Source organism: Dipteris shenzhenensis, chromosome 22 (assembly GCF_047967505.1).
Source record: "Dipteris shenzhenensis isolate YYH24624 ecotype China chromosome 22, Dip_SZ_1.0, whole genome shotgun sequence".
Taxonomy (NCBI): Eukaryota; Viridiplantae; Streptophyta; class Polypodiopsida; order Gleicheniales; family Dipteridaceae; genus Dipteris; species Dipteris shenzhenensis.
Window position 1 is genome coordinate 52,033,271 of NC_141617.1, and position 19,946 is coordinate 52,053,216.

Consider the following 19,946-nt stretch of genomic DNA (forward strand, 5'->3'; position numbering starts at 1 on the left):
ATCTCGGCAGCCCACAAGTCCTTCCCCGTCACTTGCCACACATCCAGTCCTCCACCAGTCGGTCTTGTGCCTTGTAATGGATGGTATGATGAGGAGTGTAAAGAACTCCGCAGGAAGCTTCGCCTTGAGACACAGGAGAAGTCTCCCCTCCTCATTGAGACCAAGAAGAGTTACAAGCGTTTGGTGCGACGCAAAAAGTGCCAATTTCTAGCCCGGAATGAGGAGGAGCTGAGAAGTTTACTTTTCAGCTGTGATTCCAAGGAATTCTGGAAGAAATTCCTTCGCTTGAAATCTCAAACTCCTCTTATAGACCCGCAGGTTTGGCTTGCCTATACTTCCACTTTATATGATATTCCAGACCAGCCACAGATCGACTTATCCCATGTGCCTAGACCCACCTCCTCTGCCTTATTCTCATCCAATAGTGTCCGAGCAGCAGCTCATCGTTTGAAGACTGGGAGAGCTAAGGACCATGATGGATTGCAAGCGGAGTATGTAATCCATGGGATTGATGCCTTAGCTACAGTCCTCTCCCGTCTTTTTAACGAGTCCATTTGTACAGGTCTTCCACCTAGTTGGCTAGAAAATACTATAGTACCCATACACAAGTCGGGGGATCCTTTGGAGGCGTCAAACTACAGGACCATTATGATTGGCCATGTCATGGCCAAGATTTATGCGACCATTCTAGAAAGACATATAAATGACCATGCCGAGGCGACAGGCATGAGAGCTAGAGGGCAGGCGCAGGATTTCATGCAGAGCACTCGACTCTAGATCATATCTTCACACTCAGGGCTTTGATTGAGGAGGCAAAGTCACGTAAGCAACGGCTCTATTGTTGCTTCGTGGACTTCAGAAAGGCATTTGACACTGTGCCGCGTTTCAGACTCTTCCAGCGACTTCGTGACTTGGGATTCAATGGGGAGATTCAATGGGCGATCATGGCCTTGTATGAGAGAGTCACAGGTAGAGTCAGGACACGGGCGGGGCTGTCGGGGGAAGTACGCAGTACGATAGGGGTGAAGCAGGGGTGTCCTTTGTCTCCGACACTCTTTGGTCTCTATATCGATGAGTTAGAGATGTACATACAGACGATGGGTGGTACAGGTTCTTTACTGGCAGGATCCACGATACCGATTCTCCTCTATGCAGATGACGTGGTTCTTATTTCTTCCTCCCAGCAGGGTTTACAGGCACATCTCCATGCACTCCACAGCTTTTGTCAGGACAGAGGGTTGTCTGTAAACCTTGGGAAGACCAAAGTCATGGTCTTCAACACGTCATACCAGGTTTATAGGAGAGGCGAGTTCTCTTTCACATTTGATGGGCAGGAGGTGGAGCTAGTCAGGGAGTATACATATTTGGGTGCCACATTTAGAGGTCCAGTCTTCACCATGACGCATGCAGCACGAGATAGGATCAGTAGAGGGTATGCCGCCTTGGCTCTTCTCGAGAGGCAGTGTGCACAGTCACATTTTCAGCATCCCGACACGAAGTCCTTACTTTTCGATACGCTGGTGAGACCTGCAGTCATGTATGCTAGCCCCTTTTGGGCAGGAGATCTCAGTGTTGCAGATTGGAGACGAGTAGAGAGGTTACAGATCATCATGTTCTCCAGATTGATCAGAGCGAAGCCCACGGTACCGCATCAGATTACGTTCGCAGAGTTCGGAGCTACACCCCTAGCGCTAGATGCAGCATTTCAGTCAGTTACATACTTGCATAGGATCAGGGCGCTCGGAGACTCAGCAGCAGGCAGAGCACGATTACCGTGGCTAGCACTGACATCCTCGCAGATGTTAGCGGAGAGAGGTCATACTTTTTGTTGGTACCACACACTCTCCACATGGCTCACCTCGCTGGGCTTGGATATGGATAGGCTGCCACCATTTCGATACAGCATAGATGCCCCTCGCCTCCCTCTCACTCGACATGAGCTCAGCCAGGTTATCAGGGCAGATTTGTTGCAGCTACACACGTTTCGCACTTGGGTTCATCCCACGGAGCTTCCTACGAAGATGGCCACATATCGTGACCATTTTCTCAGGATTTCAGAGGATGGCTTCATCATATCCCCAGGATATATTGGCGTTCATATGTCGCACTCACTTAGGATTGCCTTGGGCCAACTCAGGGTATCTTCCCACAGATTAGACGTTGAGGCCGGCAGGATGCGTCGTACAGCTACCGGACATAGACCCAGGCGAGAGACTAGGATATGCCCTTGTTGCACTATGGGGGAGGTGGAGACTGAGGAGCACTTTGTTTGCAGATGCCCTTTATATTATGAGATCCGTGGCAGATTTCACTGTTTATTTGGGCACGGATTTGGACCTCTCTCTCGGATTATGGAGTATGAGGATCAGTATTGCTTAGCGTTGTTCATCAGGGAGATCACCAGATACAGAGAGAGATTCCTCAGAGAGCACCGTCGCATCCCTGCCAGAGACCTGGTTATTCATGAGGAGCAGGACGAGGCGCAGGACCATGAGCACAGAGATAGCCCATCTTGCCAGAGAGCACCGATGGTTCCACCCCGAGGATGTACATATGACATGATCCGGCAGCACCGCAGGATGATCTTACACAGAGGCCGTACCCATCGCTTTATTTCTAGACGACGGAGGATGATGGCAGATTTTCGGAGGAGATTGCTCCATGGAGACTTGGCACCGCCAGCAGCCCATTTGACACTTGCCCAGATCTTCACACTCATGGCAGGAGGCATGGTCGATGGCCATGACTTCCATCATTTCTTTGGATCACAGACCCCTTAGGGAAGACGATGTTCCTCATATTTCATATTTTACATTTTGTATCTAGGCATTTTTGGTACTCTATTTCATTTCATTTTGTATCTAGGATTTTTGTAGCCATTTTTGGCATCTTAGCGGTATTATGATGAGGCCACCTAGTTGGCGCATCGTTGATGATGTATTTTCCTTTCGGATGATTTTGTGTCCCATAGGCCATGTATGGCCTTCCGTGGACCTTTAATAAAATTTCTTTCTTTCTTTCTCTCTCTCTCTCTCTCTCTCTCTCTCTCTCTCTCTCCTTCTTCTTCTTCTTCTTCTCTCTCATCTTCTTCTTCTTTCCTCTGGGCAGGCCACATGTATGAAATTCATTTGTCTCACATGATCGTCATTGCTATTTGATTCACCTCACTGGCTACGTTTCTTTCATTTTCAGCCGTATCATTTGTAATTATCCTTGGGATGTTTTGTTGATCACAGGAGCTCTTCCTATCTTTGCTTTATTGGTTGTACTTAATAGAAGTCTCTTTCTAAAAAAGAAAGAAGGATAACATTTACATGTGAATAAGTTTCATGAGGAAAGATACTGTGCACAACCTAGCATCCAACAACGTATGCCAGTGAGTTTGAATTGTGCATACCAATGGCAAGTGCCACAGGACTTATGTTGTGCTGCATAGCAATTTCTACATAAGCCTGCATCAAGTAACCAAAAAGAAAAATATTAAATAGCAGATGATCTGCTGCACATCCGCATACATCACTATAAAATCCATATTTAAAGCTATTATCCAACCAAAAACAAAAACAACATGAAAGTTAAATGATATGCAATCTCCTGATGATAGTCCAGTACAAAACATCATCCTAAATTGCTTTTTCCTTTGCCTCGATGACAAAAAAGATTATGGAAATGATGCTCATGCGGAGGCAATGATCAACATAAATTCAATGGAAAAGAATTAGGCATGCAAGCTTGAAGTTTGGATCTCCTAAATTGGTGGAAAGATTGGGCCACAGTGGAAAACTGCTACCAACAAATGGAAAGGACATTGGTGGAAGCAGAAGTAACCCAGGCATAATTGGCTAGAGGGAAATTAAGGCACCATGGTCTACGTGCTTGGAAGATTCCCCCTCAAGCAAGGAATTAGATGTGTCCAGGATTTGGATCACTCAGGGATCTTGGAACCATAGGAGGGTGAAGTAGAGATAAGAGCAAGATGAAGATATAAAGTGAACGGTGAGGAAAGGAGACTACCAGAGCCATAAAATCATTGAGAATAGGGAGCCATTAAGGAGGAAGTTGACCCATGAAGCAGAAAAGGCCAAGATCCTTGAATAGGATTTTTCCCATCGCACCACAAGAGAGGGGCCACAAGATCCATCCAGGAAGAAACCAGCCAGCCTAGAGATTACTAGGAGCTAGACCCCACGATGGCTAGCAGCTGGCTTTGCAGGCAAGGAAGGAGAACACTTTCCACCATGTGGGGAAATAGGAGAGACAAGGATGGGAAGCATCCCAAGACAACTAGACTCATGACTCTTCTTCGGCTCTTTCAGTTCAATAACATTTGGTTAGTCTAGCTCTTAGGATGATGTTCCAGGTTCTCCTTACAGACCTGCACATGCCTAGGTGAACACTTCTTGGGAGATTCTAGCGAGCACTTCAGCCTAGCATATTTGGAGATCCACATGTACAAAGGCATTGGATGGTCAACCCTTCACACACATTGGCCGGTATTTGGACAAATATTGTATACCCCTTGACGGCCATTTAGCTGAGCATGCAGGGGCAGGGTCTTCTCACTCGGTTTCTCCCAAGAAGACTATTTTCCTTAGGGAGTGGGGTGGCTCCTCGTTTTTCTCGGAGTCCTCCGTAGGGTTGAGATGGTACTTTCAGCCGCAAACTTCTAGCTCTCTTACATGAGCGTGATTTTGCCCTCTTAGGGTGTTTCATTTCTCATACTTTGCATGATGTATTTCTCCCATGAGCTTTGCTCTTGGAGTTTCTTTCCTACTTAAGAGAAGTATTTTATTTTATTTTTAAAGAATCTCTTCTCCTCCGTGCTTGCTAGACTCCCCGCCCCTCCTTCAACTTCATGTCCTCTACTCAGTCCCCAATCCTTCCACCTAAGCCTTCCTTATCCCATTCTACTGTCTATGTTGAGCTATTGGCTTCCCTTCCTTTCCAAGAACTGGCCAAATCAAATAATGAAATTCTTTTTTTTTAACAAGAAAGTGATATATTCCATTCAAAACGAATCATACAATAGGTGGGAGAGAAAGTACTCTATCCCTAGCCTCAACAATGTGGCAAAAAAGCCATGGTGGTGGTCTAAAATGCCACGACATCCCAAAAGGGGTCAAATGAAAAAATAATGAGCAGTCCCATGTCCTCATGAAGGATAAAAGTCTCCCACGAGCTGCCAAAGAGGTGCCTGTACACCGCTCCCACTGACTCCTAAGAGTGAAGATAATCTCCGCCCAAATGGAAGCAAGAATGTCAGCCTCCGTGCATAAATGACCCCCAAGGACAAAAGAACATCGCGAACACCATATCCGCCATAGGGTAATGCTAGAAATCACCTCCCAAGCTGAACCTGCAGGTGAAGTAGGCCTGGAATCCTGAGCTGATACTGGTACCAAAAGTAAGTCCTGCAGCTCCATGATGCTAACATCTGTGGGACCCCGTCTCTGGCGACACTGCATGAAGAAACCGTGGTCTCCTGGCTCTGACTCATAGAGGGCAAAGGCTCCAGATCCTCTCCCCCAAAGGGCAGCGCCCCATGTCATCAGAAAGGACTCGGATGTAACATATGAGAACAACCTGAAGATACCTGTCCATACCACTCTAGAGCTGGGGCAGCTCCATAAACAATGCTTACTAGATTCCTCTGCAAGCTGACAACGCATACACAAGGAGGGTCTACCCATCTCCTGAAGCCAAGTACCCACAGGTATACCCCTATGAATAGTGAGCCAAAGAAAGTAGGAGACTTTCCTGGCTCTATTGATGCCCCAAAAGTGAGTCCAGTAGCTCTGCAAGAGCTCTCCAGTAAGTCCCTGTGCGTGCCAATGCTGTGAGGCAGATGGTAGGTGATGAGAGTCTCTCTGCTGAAGCCTGTAACCTGCCCTCGTCGAGTACTAGAAAAAAGGAAGAGGACGAGCGTCTGCCACCGGAGCAGGCCACGCCCACTCACCTGGGTCCCAGTCGAGCTCCGCAAGAGGTCGACCCTAAAAAATCCAAAGTCTCCATCTAGGATCCTCTGCAATGGTCAACCTGGATGGATCTGTGGCCCATTCCTTACCCAGGCAGCCAATGACCCTGACTCTCTGCCAAAGGAGCTCCTGTCGATCCAGGGGCTGAGTGGGATACAATCTGTGAGAGGAATCCGTCTCAAAATAAGTAAATGGTGCCGGTCCTAAACGAACTCCAATGCATAGCCCAGACTCAGTAAAACAACCTGACCAAGTAGAGATGGGATGAACATAGTCTGGATCTATAAGCATATCCCTCCACCTCTGAGGAATAGCTCTCATGATCAGTAATCTGGTGGCAGCAATCTGTCCAAGTGGCCCGTGTCTATCTCTGATCACCTCCTCTGACATCTCCACACCTCCCCTAAACCAATCTCCGACTGTCACAACCCCCTGAGCATGCCATCTGGCCAAAGGAGTCCTAAGTTCTATACCAGGGGAAGATCCCTGATACCGAACCAGGGGGTTATGATATAGTGGCTGTCGGGCAATTTCCTCTCTGGAGGAGGGAACTGCTCTGATGAGGTGCTGTCGAAAATGATTCCATATCTGAATAAGCCTCTTCACTAGTGGTGAGGAAGGCTGAGAATGCTGGTCCGTCAGGAAGATCCAACTGACTCTACCTGCCCACTGGCCTGCTGCTCTGGGGATGCACTGGTGAATCCCATGCAGTAGGAATTGCTTCCACGGCTGATCTCCTGGAGTCAAACCTCTAACAAGAAGTTTGACTAAAAGGGCTCATCTCTGCATCTCAGGATCAAGAACTCCAAGTCCTCCCTGCAAGGCAGGTAAAATGATAGTATCCCATGAAACCCTGGCCCTAGTGTCCTCAGAACCATCACCACCACTCCACACGAAGTTCCGGAGCAATCTCCTCACCTGACGGATCGAGTCAGCATGAAAGCACCAACATGACGCAACGTACCACATAGTCGCTAGTAGAACCTAGTTGAGTACCAGCGCTCTTCCGGCCAAAGAGAGTCTAGCCGTTGGATGGACAAAAGTAGTAGAGCCTAACCCGCCTTCACAGCCACACTCATCCACGTTCAAAACACCCGAACAACACAATCACAAGACAAGAGGCATTCATTCAACATCCTTATCTCTACACTTCCGGACACAACTCAGACTCTGGTTACATTTCTTCGGGAAGCCACACAACTCTTTAAAAAAAACCAGAGGAATACACAGCCCAACACAAACTCCTACTGATTGAGTTCAAGCTCACAAAGCATACAAAGACATAATGCATCCAATCCCACAACTCATCGGACAACCATCCACAAGTTCCTTATGGACTAAAGGAAATCTGACATGCACTACGCTCCCGTATCATAGCTCGCCACCCTTGGAGATCTTGATATACTGCCTGGCAATGCCTCTCTGCCTTCAACCCACAACTAATGCAAGCCCATGCTCTCTTTACAACTCTCCTGGCACCTTCTTCATGCAATTCCATCAAGAAAAAGACGACCTCTTCCAAAATCCTACTAAGGTGTTCCTATAGTAGTCCTCTTCTTCTCTCAAAATTCAAAATCATGATCGAGGCTATGGCTTCTCTTGCTCTGACTGGTCCTTTTGCTTCTCAGAAACCCAAAGAGCTCATGCGTAGCTTCCTCCATTTAGAAACTTCATGGTACGCAATAGACACACCGGCTGAGTAACTCCCTGCCCATATACTTTGCATGCGCCATCACCTTGCCACCGATAGTTGGCTCCTCCATCAGCTCACGGTTCTCCACTTCAAACCCAAGCTTGTGTGCTCGTCCTCTCTCCCTCTTAGCGTATCGTTCTCTTAGTTATGTGTGTTCCCCAGCCAAGTCCGGAAACTCCACGTCAATGCAATCGTCAACCTCTTAATCCACCAAGATACTCTGTCTTTCGTAGTTGAGACGCCCATCTACAACCAGCAACTCACGGTCTCCTTGCGCCATCCTTCCCATGTTCTCAGCCAGCCAAGAAGCTTATGTGCCCACCATCGTCTTCTTCCTTCCAGCAGCTTTCTCTATCAATCAAGGTACTCCAGCGCCTTCTTCTGAGCTCGCAAAGTCCTCCTGCTTATACATGACCTCCGCTATCCTCCATGAATCACTAGACCTGCGTAGTCGTCAAGCTCCTTCGATTCCAAAAGCTCCCAGCCTGCGCTATCAACTACTCTTCCCGTAGGATCGACGAGCCATTGATGCTGCTCTTCTACACACAGAACACACAGAGCTCATGACCTCTCGTCGTTTTAGATTCCCTCAGCAAGAGCCACGGCCCCCTTAGCCAAAACACTTCCCGATCCATGCAGTTGCTATTCCCCCGCTTCCATTGTAGAGACCCCCCCTATCTCAGAAGCTCCCTGCTTCTCCTGTTCTCCAGCTTGTATATTGGCGACGCTTCTCCTCCAAGAGTCTCCCACCTTGCAATTGCGACCCCCTCGACGCTACGAGCCCCCCTCTCCTTGTAGCCTGCTACTTGCAGTCGCCACCTCGCCATCTAGAACCTCCTCGCCTCGTCCTCACGTAGCCACCTGCATGGATACTTTTTTGATTATAGCCACGTCAGCTTTTACTTTTTCACCACTCTCCCACTCTTTCCTTCAAATTATACCAAGGCAATTAGTGCCTATACTCCAACCTTAGGCACTCCACATATCCTGCTAACCAGCATGTAATACTCAGTTCCCCACAGACTATCACACAACTATGAAGAGTACATGTCATCCCACAACAAAACCCCGTCACACTGCTTTGGATTGCCTGTTGCAACCACACTGCACTTCATTATCTCCCAGAGTCCCTGTAGAAGTGTCTTCCATCTCAAGACAATATGTCATCAGTGTGGAGTCCATCATGAGGCTACCCAGAGCTCATTTCCACAACCAACTAGCTATATACATAGCTATGCACTCACCCAACAACATGCAACAAGTGAAAAATATTTTTCCATTTTTATCCACACATCTCTAGCAACCCCTTCTCTTCTGCTGTGACATTCATGTCCAGCAGCTAAAGAAAAAAACATCAGCAAACCACCTGGATCAAAAACAAAGCAAACTTGTGCTCTATGCCTCTGTCTTTTCTCCTCCCGGATCAAAAGGATAACTTTGAACCCTCCACTGCCAGATATGCATAATCCACCATCCTCCTGGATCAAATGGAATCAACAATACAGCAATTTGATGTAGCCACCAGCTCCTTCCATATAAGCCTCCAGGATCCCATATCTTATCTTGCCAAGATATTACACAACTCCACTGGCTATCAGCCGTCACACTTGTATCATGAGTCTTTCTCAGCTTTACATCAGCCACATCTTTTGAGGTTACAACCTCACACACAGATCTTACAGGCATTCTGTCCTCACTAACATCTGACTCATTCTCTTGGGCATGATAAGAAACACACATCTTATCATCAGCAACCACACATGCAAAATCCACAAGGGTATCATCAAGCAAAGCATCCAGCTGATCATCAATCACACTATCACTGCCATCTAGCTCAACATGCATACTGGTGTTTTCATTCTCTTTTGAAGAGATCAATGCTAACATATCATCCAGTGCATCATCAAGAACACAATCCATCTCATCCTCTGAATCACCATCATCTTGTAAACACTGAATCTTAACCTCATCATACTCATCACAATTTGCATGCACACAATCAACACTTGCTGTTTGTAGGTCTTTTACTTTATCAGTGATAGCCACATCAGTTTCATCACTGTCACACATGATTGAGCTCTCATCTTCACTACTAATTTCACACCTCTCTTCCTCATTTGCTGAACCTGAAATCTCAGCTTCTTCAGTATGCACAATCACAGTGTCAACCACAAACTGATTGCATTCAGCCATCATATGCACATCATCACCACACAACACTGGAGCATGATCATCATCTACACACACAGACTTAGCCTTAGCTGCCTTTAATGGGCTCTCAACCTCTCCGCCATCTATGGTAGCAACCCCTACTCTTGGGCTCTCTTCTACCACCTCACACAGAACTAGCTGAGCAACACCCTCCTCCATAGCAACTGACAAGCCTCCACTCATAAGTGTAATGATATCCAGCTCCCTTACATCATCAACTCTATATGCATCAGGTTCCTTCAACAGTGAAGACAACTGACTCTCTTCCTCTGATGAGATGCTCTCTTCCTCTGTCTCACTCAAAAAATCTATCTCTTCATCTGTGACTGTCTCCTCAAGTTCCTCTTCCAATTCCAGTCGACAGCTCATCACATAATTCGGTACTCTCCTTGCATCAGCTGAACTTCCTTCTCCTCCATCCATAGCATCTCCGCTGTTATTTTGACCTCTGCTTCTTCCTGCAATCTCCACCCAATTTAGGCTGAATGTTTTCATCAGTTCCACAGCTTCATGCAATTCCTTTCTCAGGGAATCATCCTGCATAGGAATAGACACCGGCTCTCTCTCTACATATGCCTTGATCATTTCTGGCCTACTGACCAGGTTTTTAGGCTCCTCTTGCATACCAAGTTGCCTCAGTCTCTTGACCTTCCACTCTTTCTCTCTAGCCACTCTGACTGCATCCTCAAAACTATCAATATTCTTCAGCTCCACCTTTAGACGGAGTGAAGGTTCTAGACCAGCCACAAACCGGTCTCTCTTTATCATCTGCGGGGGTATTTCAGGAATCAAAGCCTCACACCATAGACTCCACAGTCTACCAAACTCTATCAGATACTGATCTACATCCTGACTATCCTTTTGCTGAATTTTGCACAACTCCTTCCATACTTCATTAGGGCTCCTGGATTGTGCAAACCGTGCAAGAAAAGCTGCTCTCACCACTGTATACTCCGGATTTTGCTGTTGAGGATGAGTAGTCCTGAAGGTAGCCATCTGAGTCTGCAACCATGCCTTTGCATCTCCCTGCAAACAATAATTCAAGATCTGAAACAAAATCTGAGGGGTTGCCCTATCCTTCATCAGTGCTGTAAATTCCATCTTTTCCAAGAATTTCACTGCATTCTCATATGGCATCCCCCAAAACTCTGGAAAGTCCTCTGCCATCCTCACAATCTTTCAACTGTCACACACCCTCGCTTTCTCAACCGCAACAAAACTCGAAGGCAACAAAACAAACACACTACTGAAGAAGCTCACTTTGCATCCGAAGAGCATTCTTTTTCCTGCGGGCAAGCACTTTCAAAGCTCTCTGCACTCTGGCTCGGAGTCGGATCACACGTAGCTGGACTTCAATACATCTGTCCTTCCTGTGACCACATTTTCCACACCACTCACACTGTATCACTCTCATGTGTGGATTTCTCCCCATTGCTTGCAACACATCTCAGAATACCTGCTCCTCCAATCTTGTAAACTGAAGTGAACTCCTCCGTGGAGGCACCAAAACGTGGATGGACAAAAGTAGTAGAGCCTAACCCGCCTTCACAGCCACACTCATCCACGTTCAAAACACCCGAACAACACAATCACAAGACAAGAGGCATTCATTCAACATCCTTATCTCTACACTTCCGGACACAACTCAGACTCTGGTTACATTTCTTCGGGAAGCCACACAACTCTTTAAAAAAAACCAGAGGAATACACAGCCCAACACAAACTCCTACTGATTGAGTTCAAGCTCACAAAGCATACAAAGACATAATGCATCCAATCCCACAACTCATCGGACAACCATCCACAAGTTCCTTATGGACTAAAGGAAATCTGACATGCACTACGCTCCCGTATCATAGCTCGCCACCCTTGGAGATCTTGATATACTGCCTGGCAATGCCTCTCTGCCTTCAACCCACAACTAATGCAAGCCCATGCTCTCTTTACAACTCTCCTGGCACCTTCTTCATGCAATTCCATCAAGAAAAAGACGACCTCTTCCAAAATCCTACTAAGGTGTTCCTATAGTAGTCCTCTTCTTCTCTCAAAATTCAAAATCATGATCGAGGCTATGGCTTCTCTTGCTCTGACTGGTCCTTTTGCTTCTCAGAAACCCAAAGAGCTCATGCGTAGCTTCCTCCATTTAGAAACTTCATGGTACGCAATAGACACACCGGCTGAGTAACTCCCTGCCCATATACTTTGCATGCGCCATCACCTTGCCACCGATAGTTGGCTCCTCCATCAGCTCACGGTTCTCCACTTCAAACCCAAGCTTGTGTGCTCGTCCTCTCTCCCTCTTAGCGTATCGTTCTCTTAGTTATGTGTGTTCCCCAGCCAAGTCCGGAAACTCCACGTCAATGCAATCGTCAACCTCTTAATCCACCAAGATACTCTGTCTTTCGTAGTTGAGACGCCCATCTACAACCAGCAACTCACGGTCTCCTTGCGCCATCCTTCCCATGTTCTCAGCCAGCCAAGAAGCTTATGTGCCCACCATCGTCTTCTTCCTTCCAGCAGCTTTCTCTATCAATCAAGGTACTCCAGCGCCTTCTTCTGAGCTCGCAAAGTCCTCCTGCTTATACATGACCTCCGCTATCCTCCATGAATCACTAGACCTGCGTAGTCGTCAAGCTCCTTCGATTCCAAAAGCTCCCAGCCTGCGCTATCAACTACTCTTCCCGTAGGATCGACGAGCCATTGATGCTGCTCTTCTACACACAGAACACACAGAGCTCATGACCTCTCGTCGTTTTAGATTCCCTCAGCAAGAGCCACGGCCCCCTTAGCCAAAACACTTCCCGATCCATGCAGTTGCTATTCCCCCGCTTCCATTGTAGAGACCCCCCCTATCTCAGAAGCTCCCTGCTTCTCCTGTTCTCCAGCTTGTATATTGGCGACGCTTCTCCTCCAAGAGTCTCCCACCTTGCAATTGCGACCCCCTCGACGCTACGAGCCCCCCTCTCCTTGTAGCCTGCTACTTGCAGTCGCCACCTCGCCATCTAGAACCTCCTCGCCTCGTCCTCACGTAGCCACCTGCATGGATACTTTTTTGATTATAGCCACGTCAGCTTTTACTTTTTCACCACTCTCCCACTCTTTCCTTCAAATTATACCAAGGCAATTAGTGCCTATACTCCAACCTTAGGCACTCCACATATCCTGCTAACCAGCATGTAATACTCAGTTCCCCACAGACTATCACACAACTATGAAGAGTACATGTCATCCCACAACAAAACCCCGTCACACTGCTTTGGATTGCCTGTTGCAACCACACTGCACTTCATTATCTCCCAGAGTCCCTGTAGAAGTGTCTTCCATCTCAAGACAATATGTCATCAGTGTGGAGTCCATCATGAGGCTACCCAGAGCTCATTTCCACAACCAACTAGCTATATACATAGCTATGCACTCACCCAACAACATGCAACAAGTGAAAAATATTTTTCCATTTTTATCCACACACCGTACTCCAGTAGGCTAGCTTTCTCCAGATACTCTCAAGAACTAGGGCAAACTGTTGCGTCGGGGACACCTCAATGCCAACCTGGAAGCCTAGATATCTCGTGGAGGTGCCTCTGGGTTTCCATACAAAGCCTCTGTCTCCTCCCCATGCTGGTGTATCCTGCTGAGCTCCAGTCCAGATGCCTTTTCATTTGTTCCAATTGACAAGTCCCCCTGAGGCCAGGCAGAACTTGTCAATTGCATCCGCAGCAGTAGCAAGACTATATGCATCTCCTCTGACTGTCAGTGCCGTATCATTAGCAAACTCAGTGTCCAGAAGCTCCTGCTCCTACCGGATAGGTAGATGAAGGCCCAAAGTGCCATGACTGGTAGCCTGCATAAAGTATCCCATGCCTCCGCTACGAAAAGGAAAAGGTAAGGTGCAAGCGGGCATCCCTGTCGTACCGATCTGGATAGCTGAAAAGCCGGTCCTCTGCCTCCACAGACCACCATCCTGCTAGAAGAGTGAGAGTAAAGTGAGGAGACCCATAAAATCCATCTATCACTAAAGCCTAGCCTCCTCATAGTGCCCTCCAAGAAACCCCAGTCCACCCTGTCATAGGCCTTCTCAAAATCGAGAAGGAGAACTGCAATCTCCTGCTGACTCTCCTTCGCCCAGTGAGTGGCCTCCCAAAAAGTGAAGATATTGTCCAAGATACTCCTATCTTGGACAAATATTGTCTGAGTAGCTCTGATGATATCTGGCAGTATAGGCTTTAAACGAAGGGCCAAGGTCTTTGCTAGGATCTTATAGGCTGTCCCTAAAAGTGCAATGGGTCTCCAATTACGTAGGACTGTCTTGTCTCCCCCTTTCAGGATGAGACAAATCATACCTGTGCATAAAGTCTCGCCCAAAGATCCTGTATTAAGAGCCTCTGAAAAGGCAGAAAGTAGATGAGGCCCAATCGTATCCCAGAGAGCTCTAAAAAGAAGAGGCGACAGACCATCCTCCCCCGGGCATGTGTCTCTCGGCAGCTCATGTAACGCATCTGTGATCCCCATGAGTGATAGCGGGCTATCCAAAACATGACTCATCCTGTCTGAGACCATCTGGGGGACATGACTCCAAATCTCCTCTCTGGCTCTGATCATCTCCTCGGTGACTGGATCGGCAGTGCAAAGAGTGGAATAGAAATCAGAAGTGATCTCAACAAGATGATGAGGATCCGTTTGAAGATACCCGGCCTCATCCACAAGTCTGCGAAGGCTGTCCGAAGAGTATCTCTGACCCACTGCCCTAAAGAACTCTCTAGAGCATCTATCCCCCTTATGGATCCAGAAGGTCTGCTGGGAGTAAAACCTGAACTGGGCCCTCCTGCCCTGAATCTCCTCTAGTGTCTCCTGAGCCTCTGAAAGCTGTCCTCTGATGAAAAGAGAATGAGGAAAGCTCTGAATCAATCTCTGAAACCTGGATACCTCCGCTCTAGCGTTCCGATCTCTAATTCTGAGCTTTTCCTTCTCCTCTTTTGCCCTCAACTGGCAGGTCATGCTGACTCTAGCCAAAGCCCCTTCTACCCACATCAACCAGCCCTGATCCTCAGGAGTGTCCTTTGTCAACCAAGCCTCTCTCAACTGTTCCACGAACTCTGTGTCCTGAAAAACAAAGTCCGGAACTCTCACAAAGCCTGTGCTCTCCAATCGAGAGGTAGGTAGAATCTGTAATAGGACTGGAGCATGGTCAGATAAAACATAACCCGGGCGGATCCCAATCTATCCTCCTCTAGCCTGGCCCCAATGGCCAATATAAAACCTGTCAAGCCTAGCCAAAGAGAAGGAACCATGGCAAACCCCAGACCAAGAGAACTGAAGACTATCACCCAAGTGACGAAAGTCGTCCAATCGAGCTGCATCATGAAGTCCAACATGCAAAACAAAACTATCCCACTCCACTCTCTCCCTATCAGAAAGTCCACTCTCTGTCTGGCCCGACTTGTCTTCAGAGAATTCAACCATGTTGAAATCTCCTCCGACAATCCGGGTGTCTGCCTGAGGAAGGGACTCTCTGAGCTGTCTCCAAAATGCACGTCTACGGGCTGGATCCGTGGGAGTGTACACATTGAGAACACCAACTGTTGTGCTCTCAATCTGAAGAATAACATAGCAGGCCCTGCTCTCCACTAGTGTACCCTCTTGGGTGATCTCTGGGGCCCACCTGGCTGAAACTGAAATGCAGCCTCCACCCCTCGTACCATCCGCTGGGCTCCAATAAGTCCGGCTCTATCCTCTGAGTAAGGATCTGCATCTGTCAATCCTGTCCTGGGAGAGCTTATGCTCTTGGATAAGTACAATGTCTGGAGGGGACCCTGAGGAAATAAATCGAAGGGAGTCCCTAAGCAACTGCAATCTAGGAACTCCAGATCTACGACCATCTGCATCTTAAATAAATCTGCGGCCGTTCAGTCCTCTCACATTCCAAGAAATGATGGATAGCCTAGACATCGGATGGAAGTGATGGGATGCCAGTGGCAGCAGCACAAATGACGCTCTCTGACGGCACTATCCAAAGTCGATCTCTGATCAAGCTCCAAATCTGCCCCAACTCATGTAAAATGGCTCCATCCAATGGAATAATACTATGTCGCGAACTGAGGAGCTGAAAGTCAAACCAACCGGCACTCCTAGGCAAATCGAAGTCTCCCTGAACCTCAAAGAACAGAAACAGAAAGGCCCTGCCACCAAAGCCAGGTCGAAGAGTCCTAGGGCAAGAATGAATCTGCGAGCCGACAAAACGGTGAACCGATGAGAAATGAGTCATGCTCAAAAGCTATCTATCAATCTCGCTGTCGAGTAACTCAGCTAACCAGCTTTCGCTCCCCCGAGAACGAAAGCTGCCTGCGGAGAAACGAAGAATGTGCCCCTCTCTGGATAGAGTAACAAATCCCAAGTATTCCTCTACCTCCTCTGACCGTCGATAAAATACCAGGAGAAGTTCCAATCTAGTGAGGGAGTCTGTGGAGACCCCTCGAGCCAAAAAGGACCAAAACTCAACGGGCGGATCTCTATCAACCATCCTGGGGTCAGGTCTAGGAGTCAGAAGAGCTGAAAAAGGCTGAGCCGTCCTAACTCTACACCTGGAATAGGTGAGAGGGAGAGGAAGAATCTGCGACGAGGTGCCTGTACGCAAGGGTGACTGAAAATCTCGCTCAATCTCATCTGCTAGGATCTCCCAACCCTCACGCCTGTATGGGTACTGAGCGAAATCTGTGACCGTACTCGCAAAAGATCTAGATAAGCCAAGAGTGAAAAGCTGTGAGGACGAGGCTGTACTGGGAGGGGTGTCTGAGAGGACACTCCGCATAGCAACAAAAGGAGGTACTGTGCGACAGGAAAGAGAGAGAGGTCTCGAGGGAACCTCATACAGGCGCATGAGATCCTGGGACGGGCTCTGGCTCTGACCTGTGTCATGAAATACCTCTCTCTCACTGGACTGCTGTGAAGAGGCATCCATCACCGTGTCCGCAGCCTGAGCAGCCTCCTTCAGTTGGATAACTGTCTCAGAAACCAATATATGAACCTCCGGGGTAGAAGTGTCAAGAGTCATCAAATCTTGAGCTATTGTCTCCTGCACAGTGAGGCCCTGCCTGCAGATGGTCCTCTGCATCTCCCCTTTCCGGGGTCTCCTGCACGTGTGTCTCAACTCCCCGAGCTACCATCTCCTGCACAATGTCAAGACCTCTGCGGATGGTCCTCCGTATCTCCCCTTTCCGGGGTCTCCTGCACGTGTCTCAACTCCCTGAGCTACCATCTCCTGCACAGTGTCAAGACCTGCCTGCGGATGGTCCTCTGTATCTCCCCTTTCCGGGGTCTCCTGCACATGTGTCTGAACTCTCTGCCAACTGTGAGCTCGTACCTGGGGCTGCTCGTACTGCTGACTCTCCCTCTGTCTCCGTCTTCTCCGAGCTCTCTGTGCTGGAGGCATCTCCAAGTCCTCTGAGTTCAGTGGAGGCTCCCCCAAAAAAGTCTCCTCTCGCTTTGCTGAATGAGTTGAAGTAGGCTCAGAGACCCCTGGAGGCTGCACGTACTGCTGACTCTCCCTCTGTCTCCGTCTCCTCCGAGCTCTCCTTGAAATCTGTTCCACTGGAGGCACCTCCAAAACCTCTGAGTTCACTGGAGGCTCCCCCAAAGGAATCTCCTCTCGCTCTGCTGAATGAGTCGGAGCAGGCTCAGAGACCCCTAGAGGCTGAGCTGTAGGTTTTGGGTTACTCGGAGGATGAGATGTATCCGGAGTCTCTGATCGATGCCGACGACTAGGGCAATCCCTAATAAAGTGACCTCTCTTCCGACAGAAAAGACACTGATCAAGAAGACCCTCGTACAAAACCCTCTGCTGCATCTGGACCCCATCTCCAGTGGAGTACGAAATCAAAGTAGGCAAAGGTCGAGGAGGGGGGAAATCTGAAATGAGTCTGACCCTCGTAACACCTGTGCCAGTAAGTGACTGAGCATAGGAAAGTCTAGCACCTGAAGAGATGATTGTACCTGCCACACTAGCCATATGCTCCACAGCTCTGCGACAAGAGATGACCTCATCAGGAAGTCCAGGGAAAAGGATTCAAAAGGAGACCTGTCGCGATCCAGGAGAAGTAGAACTGAAGTGCTTCCGCCAAGGCCACAAATGGATGACTCTTCTCTGAAACTGAATCGGTGAGCTCATAAGTAATCTTTGAGCCTGCTCTGCAGACTGAAGGCCAAAAGAAAAGTACCCTCTGCCAAGCAAACTGAAAACCGTAACTGAGACACCCAAAGAAGCCATGCTTGTGTACACCCAGTCACGTAACCGTTGGCCTCTACCGGGTAGAAAGCCAATGACGTGTGTCGAACGAAAACCCTCCTCTGCTACCTCAATCATCTGCACAATGTCGGGAGGAAAAGAAACTGTGACTTCAATCTCCTCAGGTTCGGCGACGGGAGTGGCATTAGTGTCCTCCATTGTCTCAGCTTACGCTGTCCTGAAGGGAGGAGCTATCTCTGCTGAAAATACCCACCAAGAACTCGCAACCAACCACAAGTAAAACCCCAAAGAAACCTGTAAAAAGAATGCTTCGATCTTCAGCCTGCGTGAGATGCAAACAGGTCGCTCAGTGCTGAAGCAGACAGCTCCGCCAATGCGTGGAAACAGCCCAGGATCTCAGCTCCCTGGAACACGAGTCGAACAGTCCCGGAGAGGGCCCTGAAACTGCCTAACCTGAAGCAAGGGAGAGCGGGCAATCAGCAAGGGAGAGGGCCTGAAAGGTGGCCTGGCACTGCCAGGACAGCAGGCTGAAGATGGAGCGCGACCGAGGCAGCAGGGCGCAGGGCCAAGAGGTCTACACAGCCAAGGCAACAGGGCGCAAGGCTACCTCTGGCCTGTGCGCTGCCAAGAGGCCTGCGCAGCCTGGCAGCAAGAGAGCGAGAGGCTGCCAGGGGGCCTGCGCGACCAGACTGATTGGGAGCGAGGCTGCCAGGGAGCCTGCGCGGCCAGGCAGGTAGGGAGCGGGGCTGCCTGGGGGGTCTGCGCGACTAGTATGCTAGGGAGCGGCCAAGGGGGGGCCTGAGGGGCCAGGCGCTAGGGAACAAGGGCTGGGCGATGGCAATGGCAGGCAGCAGCAGCTAGGGAGCTCCTCCAACGATGTCGAATATATAATGAAATTCTTAAGCCATCTCCATTGGTTTGGGAACTCCATGCTTCTCCGAATCATTGTAACACACTTCTCTCTCTCGACTGCCTCCCTTCCGATACAGCATAGATGCCCCTCATCTCGAGTTGACTCGCCACGAGCTTAGCCAGGTCACGAGAGCAGACTTGCTGCAGCTTCATACGTATCGCACTTGGATTTATCCCACGCGGCTTCCGACGAAGATGGCCACATATCGTGACCACTTCCTTCGGATCTCAGATGATGGATTTGTCATTCCACCAGGCTATACAGGTATTCACATGTCCCACTCACTGAGGATTGCCCTTGGCCAACTTAGAGTCTCTTCGCATCAGCTCGAGATAGAGGCTGGTAGGATGCGACGCATGGAGGATGGACGGCGACCAGGCCGAGAGACCAGGATCTGCCCTTGTTGCACCATGGGAGAGGTGGAGTCAGAGGAGCACTTCATTTGCAGATGCCCGCTATATTATGAGCTCAGAGGTAGATTCCACTGTCTCTTCACGGATGGCTTTGGACCTCTCTCACGAGTGATGGACTACGAGGATCAGCATTGCCTAGCTCTTTATGTCAGGGAGGCCACTATGCTTCGACGAGACTACCTCACAGACCATCAGCACAGACCGGAGCGTGATAGAGCCCAGCCTGATAGAGATCAGGCACACGCTATACCAGAGGACAGAGACCAGGAGGAGCACGAGGAGGTTAGAGCTCACACAGGACACGAGGAGGTCAGAGCTCACACAGGACACATGCCTCCACCCTGTGGATGTACATATGAGATGGTTTGTAGACGCCGCAGGATCTTGTTACATAGGGGACGTACTCGTCGCTTCATCTCCAGACGATCCAGGATGATGGCAGCTTTTCGGAGGAGACTTACTCATGGAGATCTCACCCCACCAGCCGCTCACCTCACCTTTG

At 48.9% G+C, this 19,946-nt stretch overlaps 1 protein-coding gene across 3 annotated transcripts in view; it reads right to left on the bottom strand.

Moving 5' to 3' along the window:
- LOC147888267 (uncharacterized) overlaps nucleotides 1-19,946 on the bottom strand; it is a 112,355-nt gene that overhangs the window by 21,520 nt on the left and 70,889 nt on the right. For all 3 annotated transcript variants that reach the window (XR_015543108.1, XM_087393500.1, XM_087393499.1), the window contains exon 11: nucleotides 3,398-3,452. Coding sequence is in view for 2 of the 3 variants with exons in the window: in XM_087393500.1 (XP_087249626.1) it covers nucleotides 3,398-3,452 (55 nt within the window). In the remaining variant the exon portion in view is untranslated. The remainder of the gene's footprint in view (nucleotides 1-3,397; nucleotides 3,453-19,946) is intronic.